The sequence below is a fragment of the Podarcis gaigeae genome (genome assembly GCF_964106915.1).
Source record: "Podarcis gaigeae genome assembly, chromosome: 7".
Lineage (NCBI taxonomy): Eukaryota > Metazoa > Chordata > Lepidosauria > Squamata > Lacertidae > Podarcis > Podarcis gaigeae.
The window spans coordinates 46381704-46401668 of NC_139683.1; the positions used below are offsets into that span (position 1 = coordinate 46381704).

At 41.4% G+C, this 19965-nt stretch overlaps 1 protein-coding gene across 2 annotated transcripts in view; it reads right to left on the bottom strand.

The window, feature by feature from the left end:
* COLEC12 (collectin subfamily member 12) overlaps positions 1–19763 on the bottom strand; it is a 71890-nt gene extending 52127 nt beyond the window's left edge. Inside the window, exons 1-2 of one of the 2 annotated variants that reach the window (XR_014566628.1) lie at positions 19206–19763; positions 5538–5588 (exon numbers count right to left, since the gene is read on the bottom strand). Coding sequence is in view for 1 of the 2 variants with exons in the window: in XM_083748332.1 (XP_083604458.1) it covers positions 5538–5588; positions 19206–19212 (58 nt within the window). In the remaining variant the exon portion in view is untranslated. The remainder of the gene's footprint in view (positions 1–5537; positions 5589–19205) is intronic. The other variant, XM_083748332.1, reaches the window with a different exon arrangement.
* Between the last annotated feature and the right edge of the window lie 202 nt (positions 19764–19965).

The following is a 19965-nucleotide window of genomic DNA, read 5'->3' on the forward strand; positions in this document are numbered from 1 at the left end:
GTCATCTTCAGGCTGGTGCTTTCGGCTTCTTGTTACTGGAACAGAGCGGGATCTCAATGTTTGAGTTCCTATAAATACTGTAGAGGGGGTGTGGTGTCTAGCCTCCAATGTTCTGGGCAGAGAGGAAGTTCCCAGGCTAGTGTGCCTTTTCTTCTTTTGTTCCTTAATTACTTGAGAGATACCTTGAGTGATTTCTTGAGTGATATCCTGAGTACCACTTAGGTGGGTCATTAGGTGTGGATTAGTTGCTAAAGTCTTTGTGTCTTGACCTCTTGAACTTTGTGAAGAGTTTTCCTGAGAAGATGGCTGTATTGCACTTAGTTGTGCTTTGGCTTGGCTTCGTGTATAGGGGCGAGCTGTGGTTTTGTGGCTTGTGTCAGCCAGATCTGTGTAGGGATTGCAGGGGGGTGCAGCATCCGGAGGTGCCACCATGGATTGGCTACTGGATGGTGTCAGTAATTCATCTGTGGAGAGGGTCTGGGTTTGGGTCTGGTGTGGTTGATTGGTGTTGGCGTTCTGTGTGCCTCTGGATCTGGTGTCAGTTTTTGTGGGGAGGGCTAATTTCCAGATGTCTGGCAAGCGGGATGTGTCGTCACGCTTGTTCATGTTGTGAGGGTGTTTCTCTATCTCGATGGCTTCCATGATTATTCTCTTGTGGTGATGTTCCGTGTTAAAGAGCAATTTGGAATCTGCAAAATTAATTTCGTGTCCTGTTTCTTTCATGTGTTGGAAAAGAGAGGAAGTTTTTTCTTCTTTTTTGACGGCATTCTTGTGTTCTGCGATACGTGCATTTATTCGTCTGTTTGTTTGTCCAATGTACGTGGCTGGGCAGACTTTGCAGGGTATTTCATAGATCCCTTGGTTTTCCAACTGGATTTTATCCTTGGGGTTTCTGTGCAATCCCTACACAGATCTGGCTGACACAAGCCACAAAACCACAGCTCGCCCCTATACACGAAGCCAAGCCAAAGCACAACTAAGTGCAATACAGCCATCTTCTCAGGAAAACTCTTCACAAAGTTCAAGAGGTCAAGACACAAAGACTTTAGCAACTAATCCACACCTAATGACCCACCTAAGTGGTACTCAGGATATCACTCAAGAAATCACTCAAGGTATCTCTCAAGTAATTAAGGAACAAAAGAAGAAAAGGCACACTAGCCTGGGAACTTCCTCTCTGCCCAGAACATTGGAGGCTAGACACCACACCCCCTCTACAGTATTTATAGGAACTCAAACATTGAGATCCCGCTCTGTTCCAGTAACAAGAAGCCGAAAGCACCAGCCTGAAGATGACGAGTGAGACCTCGTCGAAACGTCGCCTAGACACCCCAACTTTTACACGGGAAGACACCCGAGGACACCAAAACCTGCATTCCTGTACCCGTGAAAATCTACGAAAGCATATATATATATATATATATATATATATATATATATATATATATGATGCCATACACACACATATCTTCTTGAAGGACTGAAAAAAAATGTTGTACTCCTATATTAAAATATATGTGTGTATATTTGGTTTAGTACATCGTTTTAATTTCTTTTCAACCCATCTTGTGACACCCATGGGGTCAAGAACCACTGGTTGGAAAACAGTGTATGGTACACACAGCTGTCCCATTCTTCTTCATGACCATGAGAATTATGTGCTTGATTCTGAACTCATCTTCATCCCCACCCCTGGCAAAGGTCATAAATCCACAAAGTTCTGTAAAGGAAACAATGGGAATGCAATACACTTAATAATGATTGAGAGCTCTCCATTAAGTTTTGACCATTATGAAGACATTCATCACTATGATAGCAATTTAGAGGATGCTATGAAGAGCATACCCCACCCTCGATTATCCCATAATGATTCATCAGATAATAAATGGATGCTGATTTTTATAGACACCCTCCAAGGAGCTAGCTGTTGTCTGCGAATGCTGCTGACAATTCTGCCATTTTAAATCCCAGACAGCTGTTTCATCCATTCATTTACCCAATTTCAATACAGGCGCACCGGGATGGGGGGGACTCTGCAGTTGGGTATGCAATGATTGTAGCGGACCCTATTTTGAATTTCCATACATCAACATTCTACCCTTTTTAACACATCAGGCATTCTGCTTCTTGTAAACTGAACTGCTTTTCCCCATATTTACACTGGCTTCCCAACACACATATAGCTGTGTCAAGTTGCCACTACATTTCTTTCAGATCTGCTTTGCTTCAGAGATCAACACTGAATGGAAGGATGTTACCCTTATCTGTTGTTTCATTCTACTTCTGAAGAAGACAGTCTTTTTTTCTCTCTCTCCCTTATTCATAACAAAAAAAATTCCTTCCAGTAGCACCTTAAAGACCAACTAAGTCAGTTCTTGGTATGAGCTTTCGTGTGCATGCACACTTCTTCTTATCTGAAGAAGTGTGCATGCACACGAAAGCTCATACCAAGAACTGACTTAGTTGGTCTTTAAGGTGCTACTGGAAGGAATTTTTTTTGTTTTGACTATGGCAGACCAACAAGGCTACCTATCTGTAACTCCCTTATTCATAGTTCAGACACCATTCCATCATTCCATGACAAGAACTGAGTCAAATTCTTTCACTTTCCTCCCAATATTTGCTTTTTGTCATGAAACTGCTGCTAACTCACCAAATGACAGCAGCTTAAGGAGTGTGTAGGAAAATATTTTCTCAAAACAGAGGGAATCCCAAAATCAGATCTGCTTAGCAAACAATGAGTATTCAAGAACAAAAGCTTACTGCAGCTTCTTGCATTATTCCACACAGTTGTGAAGCAAAGAACAGCCATCAAAACATTTTTTTAAATAGTTTTTTCAACTTTCTAGATCCCCCGCCCCCCGAATTCATGGTAACACTACCTCTGATACTAGGGCTATAGGCGAATAATTAACAAAATGGTATGGTGGTGGTAGCTTTTTGCTATAGGGACATCTTTGCAATGGGTGAAAATATATGGGAACTCTCAGTGGGAAATGGGATAATGATGATGATGCGTCTGCACTGGACACCCCCTCAAAGAACAATTTGGAACAACCAGGAAAATGGTATCATTATCATCACCATCGTGATAGGTGTAATTCTAGATTTAAAATGCAAAGCAATTATGTCTCATCAAAACCAATGTTCCCTTATAATACATAAATAAATAGCAAAGGGAATTATTGGAAGTACATGTATAATTCTATCTCTGACAAGTCATCTTCCACAATTTGTTCACTGGGTGTTTTACAACAAAAAGTTCCTGGTTTAGGAAGGGGTTCATTCTGGTGGCAGCTTCCCAGAATATACATAAATCTCTGGTTCGTTATCTGGAGCAGTTGCCTTCAAAGAAGCTATTCCCTGACTGATGTCTAACTAAGAGTGATAAGAAAAGGTGCTTTGTCACTTATATTGTGTTAACACGGCAGACTAGAATAATGAACATCTGAATCAGCAAACCGGTCACTCTTGGCGATTCCTTTGCACACCATAGTATCCCTGGAATGGATGAACACACCATTCTGTCACTGAGGAGCTATTCCTAAGAGCATAAAAATCACCAGGTTGGGTCAGGTCAGTGGTCCAGTTAACTCAGCATTCTTGCATCTGCTGACAGAGGTCAACCAGATGTCATGGGGAGTTTTTATAAGCAGGGGCATGCCAGGAAAATCAATCACTCATGTTGTGGTCTCGTTCTCTTGAAGTCAGAGGTATGTGGCACTGGCAAAAGGAGATTGTACTTCAACAAATTTTCATAGATAGGAGTTACTGACACATTGCACTTATATGTATGCTCATACAATCTCTATGTTTTAAGGAAGCTGCTTAGATTCTTTTCATTGTCTTAAGCCTTGGATGGCACTGAACTTGTGCAGAACTTGTTTTATTTTATTTTATTTTATTTTATTTTCCTTCCAACTCATGAATTCAACATGTCCCCTCAGTTATCTACTTTCTAAGCTAATTTAAATGCAGAAGAAGATGAAAATTTAGACAAAGAACTTCTCCTAACCTTGTGACTTTCCTCCACTGTTTAAATAAACACACACAGCACACACTACAAGCTCATATTTCTCCAAGCACTTTCAAAGAAGGCCAGATTCCACACTGGTTGTTATTTAATACTCTTTTGGCTCAATTCAGCGAGACTATGGTTTTGCCTATTGCAGGGAATGGTAGCATAATCTGGCATTTCAAGTGAACTCAATAAGTTAGTGATCCCACGGACAGAGGATGTGGGATTGCATGTTTGTTGAGGGAGGGAAAATTCACTGTTTAGACTATTCTAAAAGGGCTTTCTTCCAAATATAAGATTGCCTTCAACCTCTAAAGAACACAGAATCCTAGAGTGAGGAGGCGTCCCTGAAGTGTATTTGAGGAGAGGGGGGATAAGGTAAAAATGCCTTTACCCTCTCCTTGTTTTAGTTCAGTCTGTTAAATTCCTTCCTGCTGCCAACACTATAAAAGCTTCCCACTCTACTGTCTCTCTCGTTAGTAATATGATACTTCTGAAATCATCAGAAGAGATTTACTATAGTTTAAAGTGGGTCAATTCATGGGGGACAAAAGAAAACTTAAGGTATTTGTACCTGTTCTGTCACATAATAGATCTTGAAAATGCCTCTCAGCTGCAATGCTTAATTATTACTTTGTTGTATTGCGGAGAAGTATTTTTAAATTATTCACAGGACATTACATTTTCATACACTACAAAGCCACCATGCTGGAAGTCAATGGAAAGGCTTCCAGTTTAAAACTCAAGGCTCCTCCAGTCTTGTTTATTGAGCATTCATTCTGACTCGCTTACACAAAGCTTATGTGGTTATATTTTCAGCTGTTTCTGTACTATCTTAAAAACCGTTTTAGTTGTTTTTATAATAATCTGTAAATCAATTTGCGAGATACATAGACATAAGGTGATTAATAAGTTAATTCATTATCATCAACTGCTGCAATGTAAATGGTCTTTAAAGTAATAAGTACTCACAAACCACATGGGTAGAGGGGAAGGAGGAAATTCCCCATTCTGCTCAGCGTTAGTCCACATGGGCTAGCAGGAGATGCACAGAGGTTGGAAGGCTATTGTTGTACCTGAACAGTGATGGTACTTCAGACTCACAACAGGAAGCAATACTTTTATAATGCACTTTGTGTTTCATGCCTTCTCTTGTTGCTACTGTCACTATTAAGACCAATGTCAGGAAGTGATTTAAGTCAAAGTATCAAGATGGCATGGCTCTCAGTTGCTAGTAAATAACTATTCCTTCTGAATTACAATGATTGGCAAAAACAATGACATAAATAAGCAACTGATGAAAACAGTTCCCTATAATAAGTAAACTTTATACAACCAACACATCTTCTCCAAACGTATTCCAACACTTTCAACCTCCAGTCAAATATATTGTCTCCTCCTTTTAAAGTTTGAATTACATGCTAGTCGTAAACATTCGCAACACTTTTTGCTATGTCTGAAGATGTTTTTCTTTTCCATTTACTGGTAAACACTATGAAAATGTGAGGATTTAACTTACCAAACCTCTTATAGCCAAAGGACTGAACCTCCTCTTCTTCTGCAAAATCGTCTGTGTATACATATAAAAAACAAAGGCAGAATTTTATATTAGTATATGACAGCCACTGGCATATAATATAGTGTACAATAATATATGTTTGAACTAAACATTTGTAGACAATTCTGCTTAGAATTTGCACTTAAATGCAATCTTTGGCTCAGTGGGATCTGAAAAATATCAAGGGCATTTCCCCCACCCACCCTTTGAAACATCTATCTTTAGTTGATACATAACTTTTGGAGCTCTGTTTGTCGGAATCAAAAGTACAAAACCATCTGGTCATGCTCAGCAGCTTGTGTGTGGAAATTATTGGGTGGTCCAGCACATAGTTTAATAGAACAGACTAATTTCACTTACCAAACAATATCCAAGAAAGCAAGCTATACTTGGCTTGAAATACATCACTGCTGCAACTACAATAAGGCAAACAAATACAGAGATTTAACCCCTGTCCTGTGTTAGAAGAGAAAAGAGGGATCTTTTATGAATGAGGATGAAGACCTCCTAGCAAGATGCTTTGAAGTTTCTGATCTTCTGCTTCATGTGGTCTAGTTCTTCCATAGACAGAACGAGGCCTGTAATCAGCAGGCTTGCCAGGTTTTCATTTATCTGACATCATCATTTATTATAAGTTGCTAAGGGTCTAAACTTGCTGGGTTGGATCCAGACATTTATGCTTAAAGTAGACCCAATTAAATCAATGGGACATAAATTGGTCATGACTAAGGCCTCACTAAGGGACTAAGGGATGCGGGTGGCGCTGTGGGTAAAACCTCAGCACCTAAGACTTGCCGATTGCATGGTCCGCAGTTCGAATCCCCGCGTCGGGGTGAGCTCCCATCGTTCGGTCCCAGCTCCTGCCCACCTAGCAGTTCGAAAGCACCCTTAAGTGCAAGTAGATAAATAGGGACCGCTTACTAGCGGGAAGGTAAACGGCGTTCTGTGTGCTGCGCTGGCTTGCCAGATGCAGCTTGTCACGCTGGCCACGTGACCCGGAAGTGTCTGCGGACAGCACTGGCTCCCGGCCTCTAGAGTGAGATGAGCGCATAACCCTAGAGTCTGTCAAGACTGGCCCGTACGGGCAGGGGTACCTTTACCTTTAAGGCCTCACTAGTATCAGTGGATCTACTCCAAGAATGAAGAAGTTAGAATAATATAACACCAACAAATGACAAAATTAAAAACAAATAAAGAAGACATAGAAAACAATTTTGTTGAACCCAAACAGTCCAAAAGGGGAAAGTTGTAAACAACAACTGCCAGTGGTTTTATGTAGCTGTTGAGATGTACAACTGAACCCTGACATAATCCCTATGAAACTACTATGCCAAGTTACTGGGTACCCTGGCAGGTAAGGGAGAAAGTTTACACACTTCACACACTCAAAGCCAGGTGTGTGTGTTTGTGTTTGCATGCATACTTACAAAAAATATATGTCCAACAATGGAACACATATATTTCCTGCCCTAATATGGATTGGTTTTGTAGTGCCATGTAAGGGTGGGGTTTATTTTGCTGCTGTCATTAAGGGTTTTCTGTATCCAGTCAATATTAAGGGACTTTGCTTCCAGTATTGCTGTCGAACAGGGGTGCCATCTCGTCCTTCGGATTGTGGGTACCTGCTACCACGTGGACATGAGACATCACAGTGCATTGTAGCGGCTGGTGGTGGTGGATCATCTTCCTCCTCCTACCTACAGCCAGCGACGCACCCTTTTCTGTGGCAAGGGGCTCAGACTCAGAGGTAGAGACACTGCCTCTGTGTTTGAGGCTCCCCCTCCCCCATAAAAGAGAGCCTCACTGGCTGGTTGTGGAGGATGGAGCTGAACTGCTTCTCTCTTGGAGGCAGCGCTACTGCTACCTGCTGGCTTTTCTCATTGACTTTATGGGTGCCCAGCCCCCATAAATTTTATTATTGTGGGTACCCAGGCCCCCTGGGCCCCCTGGAGCTGGCTCCTATGTTCTCCATGTAATCTGCTTCAGATTGCTTGTTGGCTTGTAGGCAGAAGTGTAATTTCTAGTCAGGTATATATTGCTGTTGTTGTTGTTTAGTTGTTTAGTTGTGTCTGACTCTTCGTGACCCCATGGACCAGAGCACGCCAGGCACTCCTGTCTTCCACTGCCTCCCGCAGTTTGGTCAGACTCACGTTTGTAGCTTCAAGAACACTGTCCAATCATCTCGTCCTCTGTCGTCCCCTTCTCCTTGTGCCCTCCATCTTTCCCAACAGCAGGGTCTTTTCCAGGGAGTCTTCTCTTCTCATGAGGTGGCCAAAGTATTGGAGCCTCAGCTTCACGATCTGTCCTTCCAGTGAGCACTCAGGGCTGATTTCCTTAAGAATGGATACGTTTTATCTTCTTGCAGTTCATGGGACTCTCAAGAGTCTCCTCCAGCACCATAATTCAAAAGCATCAATTCTTCGGCGATCAGCCTTCTTTATGGTCCAGCTCTCACTTCCATACATCACTACTGGGAAAACCATGGCTTTAACTATACGGACCTTTGTTGGCAAGGTGATGTCTCTACTTTTTAAGATGCTGTCTAGGTTTGCCATCGCCTTTCTCCCAAGGAGCAGGCGTCTTTTAATTTCGTGACTGTTGTCACCATCTGCAGTGATCATGGAGCCCAAGAAAGTAAAATCTCTCACTGTATATATTGCCTTTTGTATTTTCTTGAGAACAATAGAAATTATTAAACTGCTTTGGACTTTACCAAATAATGAAAGAAACAACAATTCCATTACCTATTACTGATATGACACTATCCTTTCGTCACCCTTTTTCTTCCATTCCAAAGACCACTAGCACATGTCTTTAATGCAGAAGAAACATATCTGGCATTCATTATAACTTTAGCATTTGTGTTGACACATGGCACAAGACAGTTATTAACACAGAAAGTGCAGTTGTTCAGGGCATACAGCTGTATTGGCTTCAGCTCTATTATTAATCAACACTAATTTGAATGACTAGACACAAAGAATGTGTGCCGTGAGTAAGTGAAATTCTTAATAGTGCTTTTACTACATTAGATCTGCAAGGCAAAGTAGAGCTTGGCATGTAAGACCATGAAAGAGTTAAATAGCCAGCTATGCTTGTTTCTGAAAATCCACACCTCCACCCCCCCAAACACTAGATGGTTTGTTTAAGCCAATTAATTACTCATGGTTTGCCCAACAGAGTTGCCAGGAATTTATTTAGCTGTCCTGGACCATTGCATTAATTAGTTTTGCAACCTTATAAGAGTGTGACTTCTTTTTTAAAGCATAGTTTTTCTCTGCTTGGCAGTAAGACTCTGTAATGATTCATGCTAAATATTTTGCTTATGGCGTGCACTTGTGGTGTTTTTAAGACAAATACAGAAACAGAGCCATAAATGTATGTCAGCATGTGTTTCTGCTTTCAAAACATGAATACATGGTTGTGTGCTATCTGAAAATGGCCTAGGCAACTCATGATCTATGCATAGCCACCATGACCTTTTTACTGATCCGAAAGATGTTTCTAAGAAACCTAGGAAGTTCAGCACTAATCATTTGTGAATGAAAAAGAACCTCTGCCTCATACTTGCAGAAGTTGTGCCTAAATCTGTATCAGTCTTCCCTAACTTGGTATCTTCCAGACGTTTTGGACAATAACCCTCTTTACCGTCTCTAGGCTATGTTGGGTGGGACTCATGGGAACTGGAATCCAACAATTTCTGGGTTGTTAGATTAAAATGGAAAGAGGGGAGAATTATGTACGCCACCTTGAGTTCCTTGGAGGAAAGGTGGGATATAATGTAATAATAAAGAGTAAAATAAATAAATGTCTGGTGTCAAAATTATGGGCCAAATCTACTAAGAATCAAAAGCTGAGGCTCACACTTTGTCATTCAAGGATTTTATTCAAGTTTAGTCAAGTTAGGATGGTGCAAGTGTTGGCTGCATATACTGCAACATCCTATTCAAATCAACAGAGACAAGGTGACTGCTTGCTAGTCCTGACTCTGGCCATTGAGATATCTCTGGGAAACTCACAAGCTGGACACAAATCGAATTAATTTACTGGGATCGTTGACCAATTTAGACAAATGAGAACAACAATACATGACATTTTCTAATTCTAAATAAGCAGGCAGCATGAATGAAAACAAGTATGAGACTAGCTAAATTAGAAACATGTTAAAAGAACTTGTATCTGAACTGTAATGTGAAAAAATACTGCTGCAACTTTTGCAGTTACAGCGGAAATATTACGCACTAAAAGCAGGGCACAACAGTGACAGTCACCTGTTGTTTATTTCCAGTCAGAAGTAAACTTCTCCTGAATGATCAACGAAGCCAAACTTCAAAACACCTAGACCAAGATACAAACTTTTCCCATTCATAATATGTTGCATTACAAGGCACCCAGTAATTCTCCCCATATTCTTATTCTTCTCTATCTTGGACTGAACCAGAGCTGTGGTGCCTGATATGGCTCCTCTCTGCCTGACACTGGACTCCTCAAGCCACCTTCCCTCACTGCAGTGGTGCCAGAAGCCCTGGAAAACACAATTTTCTTAAGGCACATAAATCTGTTAGACATTTCTCAGGGTTTCTGGTACAGTGGTACCTCTAGTTGCAGACTTAATCTGTTTTGGGGTGCCGTTCGCACCCTGAAAAGTCCGCAACTAGAGCACCTCTTCTGTGCATGTGTGTGGCGCGATTGAGCACTTCTGCGTGTGCGCAAAGCGCACAGATTGCTTCTGTGCATGCGTGGGCAGTGAACCCGGAAGTAAACACTTTTGTAAGCTGAAAGTCCGTAATGAGCGGAACGCAACACGAGGTATGACTGCATTGCAGAGGCTGCTGCTACAGCATGCCAGATAACAGAGGGAGGCTGTTTGCTACAAGGTAAGTAAGTGAGAAGAGAAGGGAGCTTGCAGGTAGAGTATATGGGAAAGGATTCAGCCCCATTAAGTCCCCTAAAAGATATAATTAGGAGTGCAACAGGGTCCAAATTCAGAATGGGGCTTAAAAACAACACCATTATGCCTAGTTTCCGCTGACAAAGCCTGTCCTCTATGAATCTGACTAATCTTTTTTTGTTGTAGGGTCTAGAAAAAATGACATCTTGTGACAATTAAGTCCAGCAGTTAATAATGTATTACATCAGACCCGCATTCCTTCGTGGCTGAACTTCCAGAGGCCTCATGCCATGGGTGGGCATGGATATGCAAAAAGTGGAAAGGCCACCACAGACACACTCCCACTCATATGCACCCAGTCACACAGCATTTTCATACACATCCACACATATCAAGCACCACACACCCACTATTACACATAACCTACAACTATTCATTCATCCTACTCACACACATACCTCCTCAGCAATGAGGCTTGAAAAAAACCAATGCATCTTTTCCAAACCTAATTGCCAGAGGGGAGGGGCAATCTTTGTGAAAAGGGTTAACCCCCTCTTTCTCCAAACTGTTAAGTCTATGAAGATCCCCTATTGCTTGGAAACAGCTTTTCCTTGAAGCTAATATTAAAAAGTCTGGTAGTCAAGCAAAGGAAATTTTGTTTTTCTGTTTTAATCATCCTAATTGCTGCATGAGATGCTGATGTAAGGAAACCACAAATTGGTGGTGGGGCTCCAGGTGAGGCATTCCTTTTCTTCAATGAAACACAAGTACTGCTAGCCAGGGCCAAGTAGGCTTGAGTTCCTAGATTCCCAGACCTGGAAGTCAGGTACACCTTCTTTTATGAATCACTGGAATCCCGGCGCTGGAATTTAGCCCTGGACCTTTGGTTTATTAATCCTTGGCATGAATTCTTTGGCATAGAATAGATCACAAAGGAAACTCCAGTGAATTGTCCACACTCGGCGAATGCCGCTTGAGTATGACATTTGTTCAGTACCCCAGAGGCCAGAGTACTGTAATGCTTAGAGGACTAGGGAACTCTGGATTCTAATCTCCATTCAGACATGTGGCTTATAGAGTGACTATGGGGCATTCCTGTTCTTTGATCTTGAAATAAAATTACAAAAACATATTAGGAGATAATTTTTGAGAGGGAGCCTAAGATTGTGACTGCCTTGAGGGTCTCCACAGGGTTTAATCTGGCACTGCTCACAGGATTGTTGTGATGTTAAAATGTGAGTTTGGAGAAAGAGAAAACCATGTACGCATGCAACACATTTAATAAATACAAATACACACTGAGTTTACAGAACTGTTTGAAATCCCCATGAAATGATTGCTCAAACTCAGCCATGAAGTGAGTTAACTATAGGCATGTGCCACATTTACCTAACTACTGAATAACTATAAGCAGCTCTCACACCTCTGGGAAAAAGAGAAGATTTCCAAGCAGGCTGGCTGGAACCCTAGGACCCCTCATGTTACAAATTAAGGGCAGTACTCAGCGTTAGGGATGCTCCAAGATTTCATTCAGTCCACATTTTAAATAAACTGATCTGATTCACACTTCCCAGACTAACACATGGTTTGGAACAAATTTTTCCTTTACCAAAATTCCTATAAAACATATATTTGGGGTTGAAATGTATACAACCATGTATACAACCCATTTATAACACATGTAAAGATGAATCTTTGAGAGGAAATGAATGAAAAACAAGTTTTTTTAAAAATGCAGATAGATGTGGAACGGGCATGGAGCAGATAGCCATTTAAGAAGGCAGCAACTTCCATTCCCATCTTCCTTCATCATAATTAGTGCTGTTTCCCTTCTACCACAATTCAGTTTCTACCAAATACCATTTATTCATCTCAATGTCTGCTATTTAATGTCATTTTACATAATTTATGTAAGTTATGAATTTAACATAATTAATGACATAATTAATTCCACTCAATTCAATCAATGCAAAGAAAGCATAATTTAAATGGGGGGGACCTGTTATGCCTATCGGTGTGGTTGCTCGAGAGCGAACAGGCAAGAGCCCCACTGGTTTTTTCAAAGGCTTTATTATTGGTGCAAAACATTTACAATGCAGAACGCCTCAATTCCATGTCTTGCTCAGTCACTAGAAGAATCTGAGAGTGGGCGGTCCTTAAACTTTCCCCAGCAGAGTAGTCTCTTGACCCCCATCCGACGCCTCCCCTCTCTGCGCAAAAACCTACTGCGCAGGGAGGACTTGGGTAAAGGGGGACCTCCCTCCTCCCCGCTTTGCTCATGCACGGTGTCTTGGCTCTTTCTTGCATCCTTTGAGCCCTGCAGCTCTTCCCCAATAGAGGCGGAGCTTCCCTCCTCCGCAGAGGAAGTGCTGCTTCCCACAATCTTTGGAGGTTCCAAATCACCGGATTGATTTCTGTTCCAGTCATGGGCCAAATAAGCGAGCACCTTCTGTTTCCATTTTTGTCAGAAAGAACAGACTTATGAATGAACATTTGAGAGATTGGCACAAACAGGAAATATAATGATCTGCCTATCTCTCCTTGGCATATATATAGTTGGCATCCTACTTGGTGAATGAGATCTTGAAACATGACCAAGCATGGGACTTCCAAATTCCTTAATCCAACCCTCCTAGCATATCTAAGTGGAAGTATTAGGTACCTTTCAGATTTCTTTTTATGAACTACCAGTCATCAAAATTTAACAAGATTAAACTCTAAATATAATTATTTATTTGGGGGTGGGGACACAGCTAATAACATTATGGCTCAACACTTTATGGAAGTGGGCATTCAGAAAGGATGTGTTGAGGGAAGTTGGTTAGTTTTATTTCCACTTTAAATACACACACAGAGATTTGCAAGTACTGCAGCACCACACAAATCTGTAAAATGGTGTGATTTGTGCTTCGGTGTTATATTTTTGAACAGTACATTTGTCATGGGCCATGTGTGACCAAGAAAATCTGAGGCTGAAGCCAAACTTTTCTTACCCATATAGCTTTTCAACCTTCTCTGGCAGTCTGTCAGGCCCATGAGTTCCTTGAATCTCAGTATGATTTCAGTGGGACTGTTACAGCCTTACTGAAGTTTTATTGATGTCATTCTTGGCGCACGTGAGAGGGAGCTGCTGCACATGTCGTGTTAAATACAAATAGTAATCCAAACATGTTTTTGGTGAAGAGTATTCAGAATGTGAGAATCATTAAGTGCAAATGTGACCATTAATAATCTAACTGCAACCACCACTCACTGCTATATTGGGATTTGACCACATGTATACAAGAGTGAGTTTTGAAACTAAGCATGACACTTTTACAGTAAAAAATGATTTTGAAGCAAAACTCACTTCTCTACCAAATCTCAGCAAGTTCCTATTTTGGTTACTAATAAAGAATTTGAATTGGCTAGGCCAATTTTCTGTTAACATATGAACAGCTAACAGGGAGACACTAAAAACCTAGATTTACAGCATATTACTGATAAGAGACTGCACTTATATTTAATGCTATAATAATGACTTTTAAAAATATACAGTAAATCTATCCTGGGTGTTTACTAGATGTGTTTGCAGTGCATAGGGGAAAGTGTTTTTGTGTTCTGATCCCTCAGTCCTAAAAAAACAGATTCCAATCTCCGCCTGTTTTAATTTCAGCCAGTTCCATTTATTTATTTACTCAAAAGATCAATATCCTGCCCTTCTAATGCATTCACATAGCCATTCCATATTGCTTGCTTCACTTTAAAGAGCTGGATATTTTTGCTCACAGATTTCACTTCTTCTTGAACTGCATCCTGGTTTTTACCATGTTGAGTTTTCATAAACATTTTGTCCTTTTCATGCACCCATGTTTTGAAAACTCAAAACAATTTAATGCAGAAAAGTTAAAGTATCCTGAAAATCTAGATAGCTTGATGCAAGAATTTTGAAACATTGAGCTGCAGCTACTGATAGATTAAGCACAAGATAAACTCAGCTCACACAACAGGGTTTTTCTGGTTCCTCCTCCCCACTGAAACCCACTGGGCCCTAGTCCAATGAGCTACAACAGAATTCAGGATGCTTGCCTTTATGCACATGCAAGCACCTTTCTGCTCAAACAGACAGAGGTGGATTTAGGACAGCATGACTGGTTCTGCTGCATTGGGCACTGAGCCTAGAGGGCACTGTACAACTAGAGGGCATTACAACTATGATGGCCGTACTGAACTGAGCAGAATGGAGGGCGAGAGGTGTGTGTGTGTGTGTGTGTGTGTGTGTGTGTGTGTGTGCCAAATTATGGCCTTGCACAGGGCACTGCTGAAGTTTGAAAGACCAAAGTCCGCCCCTGACACAGGGCACCTCCTAAGTCATTCTATTCATCCTATCTGTGTCACTTTCGTTGCTATTGATTTGAGAATTGGTATATACTGTATTGTTAGAATTCTCAGAGCAGTGAGAACTCCAGAATACCTGGATTATGTTTCCTTGGAATGAGGTCATTAGTAGCATTTTTGTAATATGTGGTTTCATTTGCACATGTATACAGGTTGAACATAAGGGAAGATACAATATAACTATATATATTGAAGCTGTCTACTTCCCATCAGTTTTCTAGGGGGTATAGCCACCACCATCCAAATGTTGTTAGCTTCCAGAGCGAAATAACCACCCTGGAGGTTCTGAAGGAAGGGTTGGGCAGCTACTTGTTGGATACGCTTAGGTGCAATATATGCTGCCTTGCTTCAGGGTTGCAGAGCCAACCAGTACCAAAACGTGTAGTCTAGATTAATTCCAGCAATCTATGTGTGTGCTCTAATGAGCATGCAGAGATGTTGCGACAGCAGGTGGGGATTCTTCCCATTCACTTCATGGGGAAGTTTCACATACATAAAGAGATATACAATGCAGGGTCATCCCTTATGAATGAAAATATGAGATGCTACAATGAGCCTGCACCAATGATGGGCTTCAATGGGTAAATCCATTCCCATTACTCACAACTATATTTTCTTTTCCAATCCTCCCGCCAAGAAACATGAATACTTGTTTTGTTGCTATCTTGTTTTATGATCCCATACTAGCATGTTTAAGATTGCGTTATTAACTACAATATGCTATTATATTACCTGCTAAAATGTTCCATTTGTAAGTCATTGGGGTAGGTACAATGCAATTCAGGTTTCTGGATAATTTCCATAATAATTCTTGATCTTTAACAGATAAGAATTTTCAAATTTGCAATATTATGAATTGTAATCAAAGCATGGATAAACCATGTCCTTAATGCAAGGCAGAATTGTAACGAATACTTAGTAATTCAAGGAGAATGATTTTTCACTCATAAGAGAGAGAAAATCTTCTGACCTTTTCCTTCTTTAAATTCAGTCTTACAGAAAGTTGGAATTTGGCAAGGAAATTGAGCTGCTTGTGTAGGAGGCATGCTATGTAATCCAAAACTAGAATACTTTTAATGGTGACTAGAGGGAGACTGGATCTTCTTGCCCAACTACGTGATGGTCTTTTCAGTTCTTGTTTTAAAAGTTAATGTGGCAAATCTCTACAGAACAGAGAACTTCCAGATGCTGCCCTTGAAAAATGGATCTGAAACTGGAAATGGTACAGAATGTGGCAGCTAGAACACTTCTGGAAGCTAAGCACTCAGGTCATATTACTTTCGCTACATGCTGTATATTAAAGACTGCCTTCTTCCTTACAGACCCTAACAGTTCTGAAGATCAGCAGAGGGATCCCTCTTGGCAGTTCTACCTTTCACAAAAGTTTGGGCTGTTGGTGGTCTGAGTGTGGGTATTCTCCGTGGCAGCCCCTAAGTTGTGGCTTCTACACCATACAGCACATGGCTTCCCAGAAAGAATCATGGGAACTGTAGTTACCGGTACTTACAGGTGTTGGGAATTATATCTTGGTGATGGATAAACTAGAACTCCCATGGGGGAAGCCATGTGCTTTAAATGTCACATCTCATTTAAATCTATTGAGTATGGCTTGGTTGGATACAGCCCAATATAAATAAAACAAAAGTTATATGCATTTCATAAATAATGTTTCAATTGTTCTAACTAACCCAACTTGCAGATACGGCCCAACCATCCTGTATTGTAGCCTATCTAGTATTTTACCTGTTAATCCAAATTATTTTGGCACACAATGTGAAAATTGCTTACAGTTGTCAGTCATGACTAAGTTAAATCCTATTGCTTTTGATAGGTCTACTCTGACGAAGATTGGATCCAACCCAATGTATTTTTGTGCAAATCACTTGTGATGTAATTATTTAGATAATCTTCAGCTCTCTAGGGATGTTGGATGTTTACTGCAGCAGCAGGTCAACTCTGCTGTTACTCATGAATAGAACACGTGATTATTCTAAACATAAAAGCTCAGAAGTTTTTATGAAGGAGGAGATTTAAACAAAAAATGTGGAAAATCAATTGTGTGTATTAAAGATGCAACAGGAGAGAGGAAAGGTGCTTTGGCACTGCTTATGATTTTCATAACTCTTGCATTACCACTTCATTTGCCATTTTCATTGAAGGATGTTTCTCATTAACTCTGTAATTTAAAGATTTCATTTTACTGGCCTTCTTATGAGTTTCTGGAAAAACACTCCACAAAGTGATTGTGCAATTTCTTACAGAAAGAGAGTCATTATGACCCACCAAGAAGACTGAGAACATGCAACCCTCCTACATGAATAGAATCTCCATTAAAAGCATCAATATTTCAGATACGTTTTCCACTTTTTCCAGATGAAAAATCTCACTAGAATTGCTATCCAATGCACATTTTCTTCGAAGTAGGTAATATTGAATTCAGTGGAGCTTACTTCGTGGCAAACATGTATAAACTCAGGCTATAGGTGTCACAGCAAGAAGGCAGAAATCATGCATATGAGAACATTAAAGCAACATTTTTCCTAAGATAGCTGCGGCTACCTCAAATCTCCATCATGTGGTGGCTTATCATATATGCAGCATGTCACGTGGACACAGTACCAGTCAAGGGAAAGAGATGTTTTGTGTACAATGCAGTTAACACACTAAAATCCCCATGTGACCTAAATTATACCCAAATGCATGAATCAGTGAAAAACTTCTGTTGGGATCAGTGCACTTTGTAACATTTAAAATAAAGAATGATGGGGTTAACAGTCCGCTCTCATTCCCACAATGGACTTAATTCCTTGCACTGTATCACATCAACATCATAAGGTATTGCGCAAAAGTACATTGCTTCTCAGTTGTTATCGCCACTACATCCATCCTAGTACAGTGGCACCTTGGGTTTAGAACTTAATTCATTCCAGAGGTCCGTTCTTAACCTGAAACTGTTCTTAACCTGAGGTACCACTTTAGCTAATGAGGCCTCCCACTGCTGCTGCGCCGCTGCGCCGCTGCAGTGCAATTTCTGTTCTCATTCTGAAGCCAAGTTCTTAATCCGAGGTGCTATTTCTGGGTTAGCAGAGTCTGTAACCTGAAGCGTCTGTAACCTGAGGTACTACTGTAGTGCCATGCATTATCAGAAATAACAGCACGGGTGGCTCTACAGACCATTAGAATTGCTAACCATCTCCAATGTTCTGTACTTTACTCCCCACAAGATGACATTCAGAAGTTGTTTTCACATGTGTGTGGGCTCAGTGAAAGAAAATACTTTCTCCCATAGACTGCCTCTCTGGCAAGCTAAGTCAACAACCTCAGTATACTTATTGGCCTCTGGAAAGAACTATCACAACGTTTACTGCCCTCTTGGCATCTAGAATTAAACAGCACAAGCTAAGCAACAGGCTGATACTCAGCCACAGATTCCTTATACAGTATATATTTCTGTTGCCTACTTAGATTTATTTCTGTGGCTAAAGAAAAACTATGCTTCACAACTACTTCCTAAACATTCCTAAACACCATTCTTTGATGCCTTATTCTCTGAGGTTCTTATTCAGAGGTTCTCACTTTTCATTTTCATTGTTGAGTGCATTCTTATACACATCTACTCAGAAGTAAGTGCTACTGAGAGACCAACTGGATATGTTTCCAGGTTCGTGGGTAGAGGACTGCAGCATAAATGATTTATGTGACACTTAGTGGTCACAAGCTATAGAATATAATCAATGCATGTATGCCAAAGTGTGATTTGTAAGTGAAGGCGAGTCTTTAAACTTTAGATTTTCAGCACATGCAACCTACAAACTAAATATTTTCCAGTCTTGAAAGGGGAGGGGGGAAATGCCAAGTATATTTCACAAGCCAGTTAAGCCTCTGCTAGAACCTAATCATTGCCAGATGTCTAGAAGCAATACTAAGAACATCATGAAATGTTGGCAACCCCCCACTGCGCTCTCTGAAAAACTGCAGGGGGAGGGGAAAAGGGGGGAATGAAAAAGAGATAGGTGGTCAAGAAAAATGTGCTGGGGAAAGCAGAAAGTGTTGTGTGAGTGAGTACTTCATTCTCCTGGACAGATTTTCCCAATCTAAAAAAATCCAAAAGAGGGACCTGTAAACAACTAGCAAGAAGCTGAGCTCAGACTTTTCTCGAGGAACAAATGGCAGCTTTCATCATTAATGGACTAGAGCACGGACCTGATGCAGCTCCAGTTTTACACACGCACACGCTTGCAAAAATATTTGCTCCTACAATAAGCACCACATGTTCATTTGCTGACAGACTGCTGCTCCCACAGCCCAGCTCCTTCCCCAACACTCTCTGAAAGAGCCATACGCCTTGTTCCCTTGCTTACCTTTCATGTTGGCAGGCAGGGCAGCCACATAGGAAACTTTCAGGCGCTGGAGAAGTTTGTTCCTTGTTGCACAGAACTCCTTTATGAGACTCTCATGCCGGGCAGCTCCCTGGAGCTTCTGATCAGCGGGTGGATGGAGCTCTCTGGACTAGCTGCTTGGAGCACCAGCCTTTCCCCCTCTGGTCTCTCAGAATAGTAAACTTTGCAACTCTCCCCACCGGCCTGAACTCACACGACCAGCCTCTGCCCCTCCTCTCCAATCTCTGCTCGCTTTGGGAAACGACAGAAAGCTGCTGGCTCCACAGTTCTCCCCCAGCAGCTCTCTCCCCCCCCCCCCACCTTCAGTTTTCCCCGCCTCTTTCACGAGTTGGGCTGTAAATTGAGGCAAGGGAAGAGTCTGCAATAATAAACCCTCAGGCGAAGGTTGAATGAGGAGGAGGAGAGAAGCTCTGAAGGGTTGTTCCCTCACACTGGGAACCGCAGCCTCCCCTGACTTCCAGGATGTCCTGCAAAATCTCTGAACTCTCAGCCGCCCTCCCGTCACCACGACACGGGGTTGACTCTTCCACAGGGGGCTCCGAGGGAGGCGAAAAGTGGTGGTTTGGCGCAGGGCGGAGGTGTTAACTTTCTTGGCCCAACCGCTCTGAGAGGATGGACTTAAAAGCGAGGGAAAAGCCCAGCCACTGTCAGCTCTTCGCTGCTGATAGAGGCTCGTTCCTTCCGTCCCATGGGGGTGGGGAGTCTCGGTTCTTGTGAATAA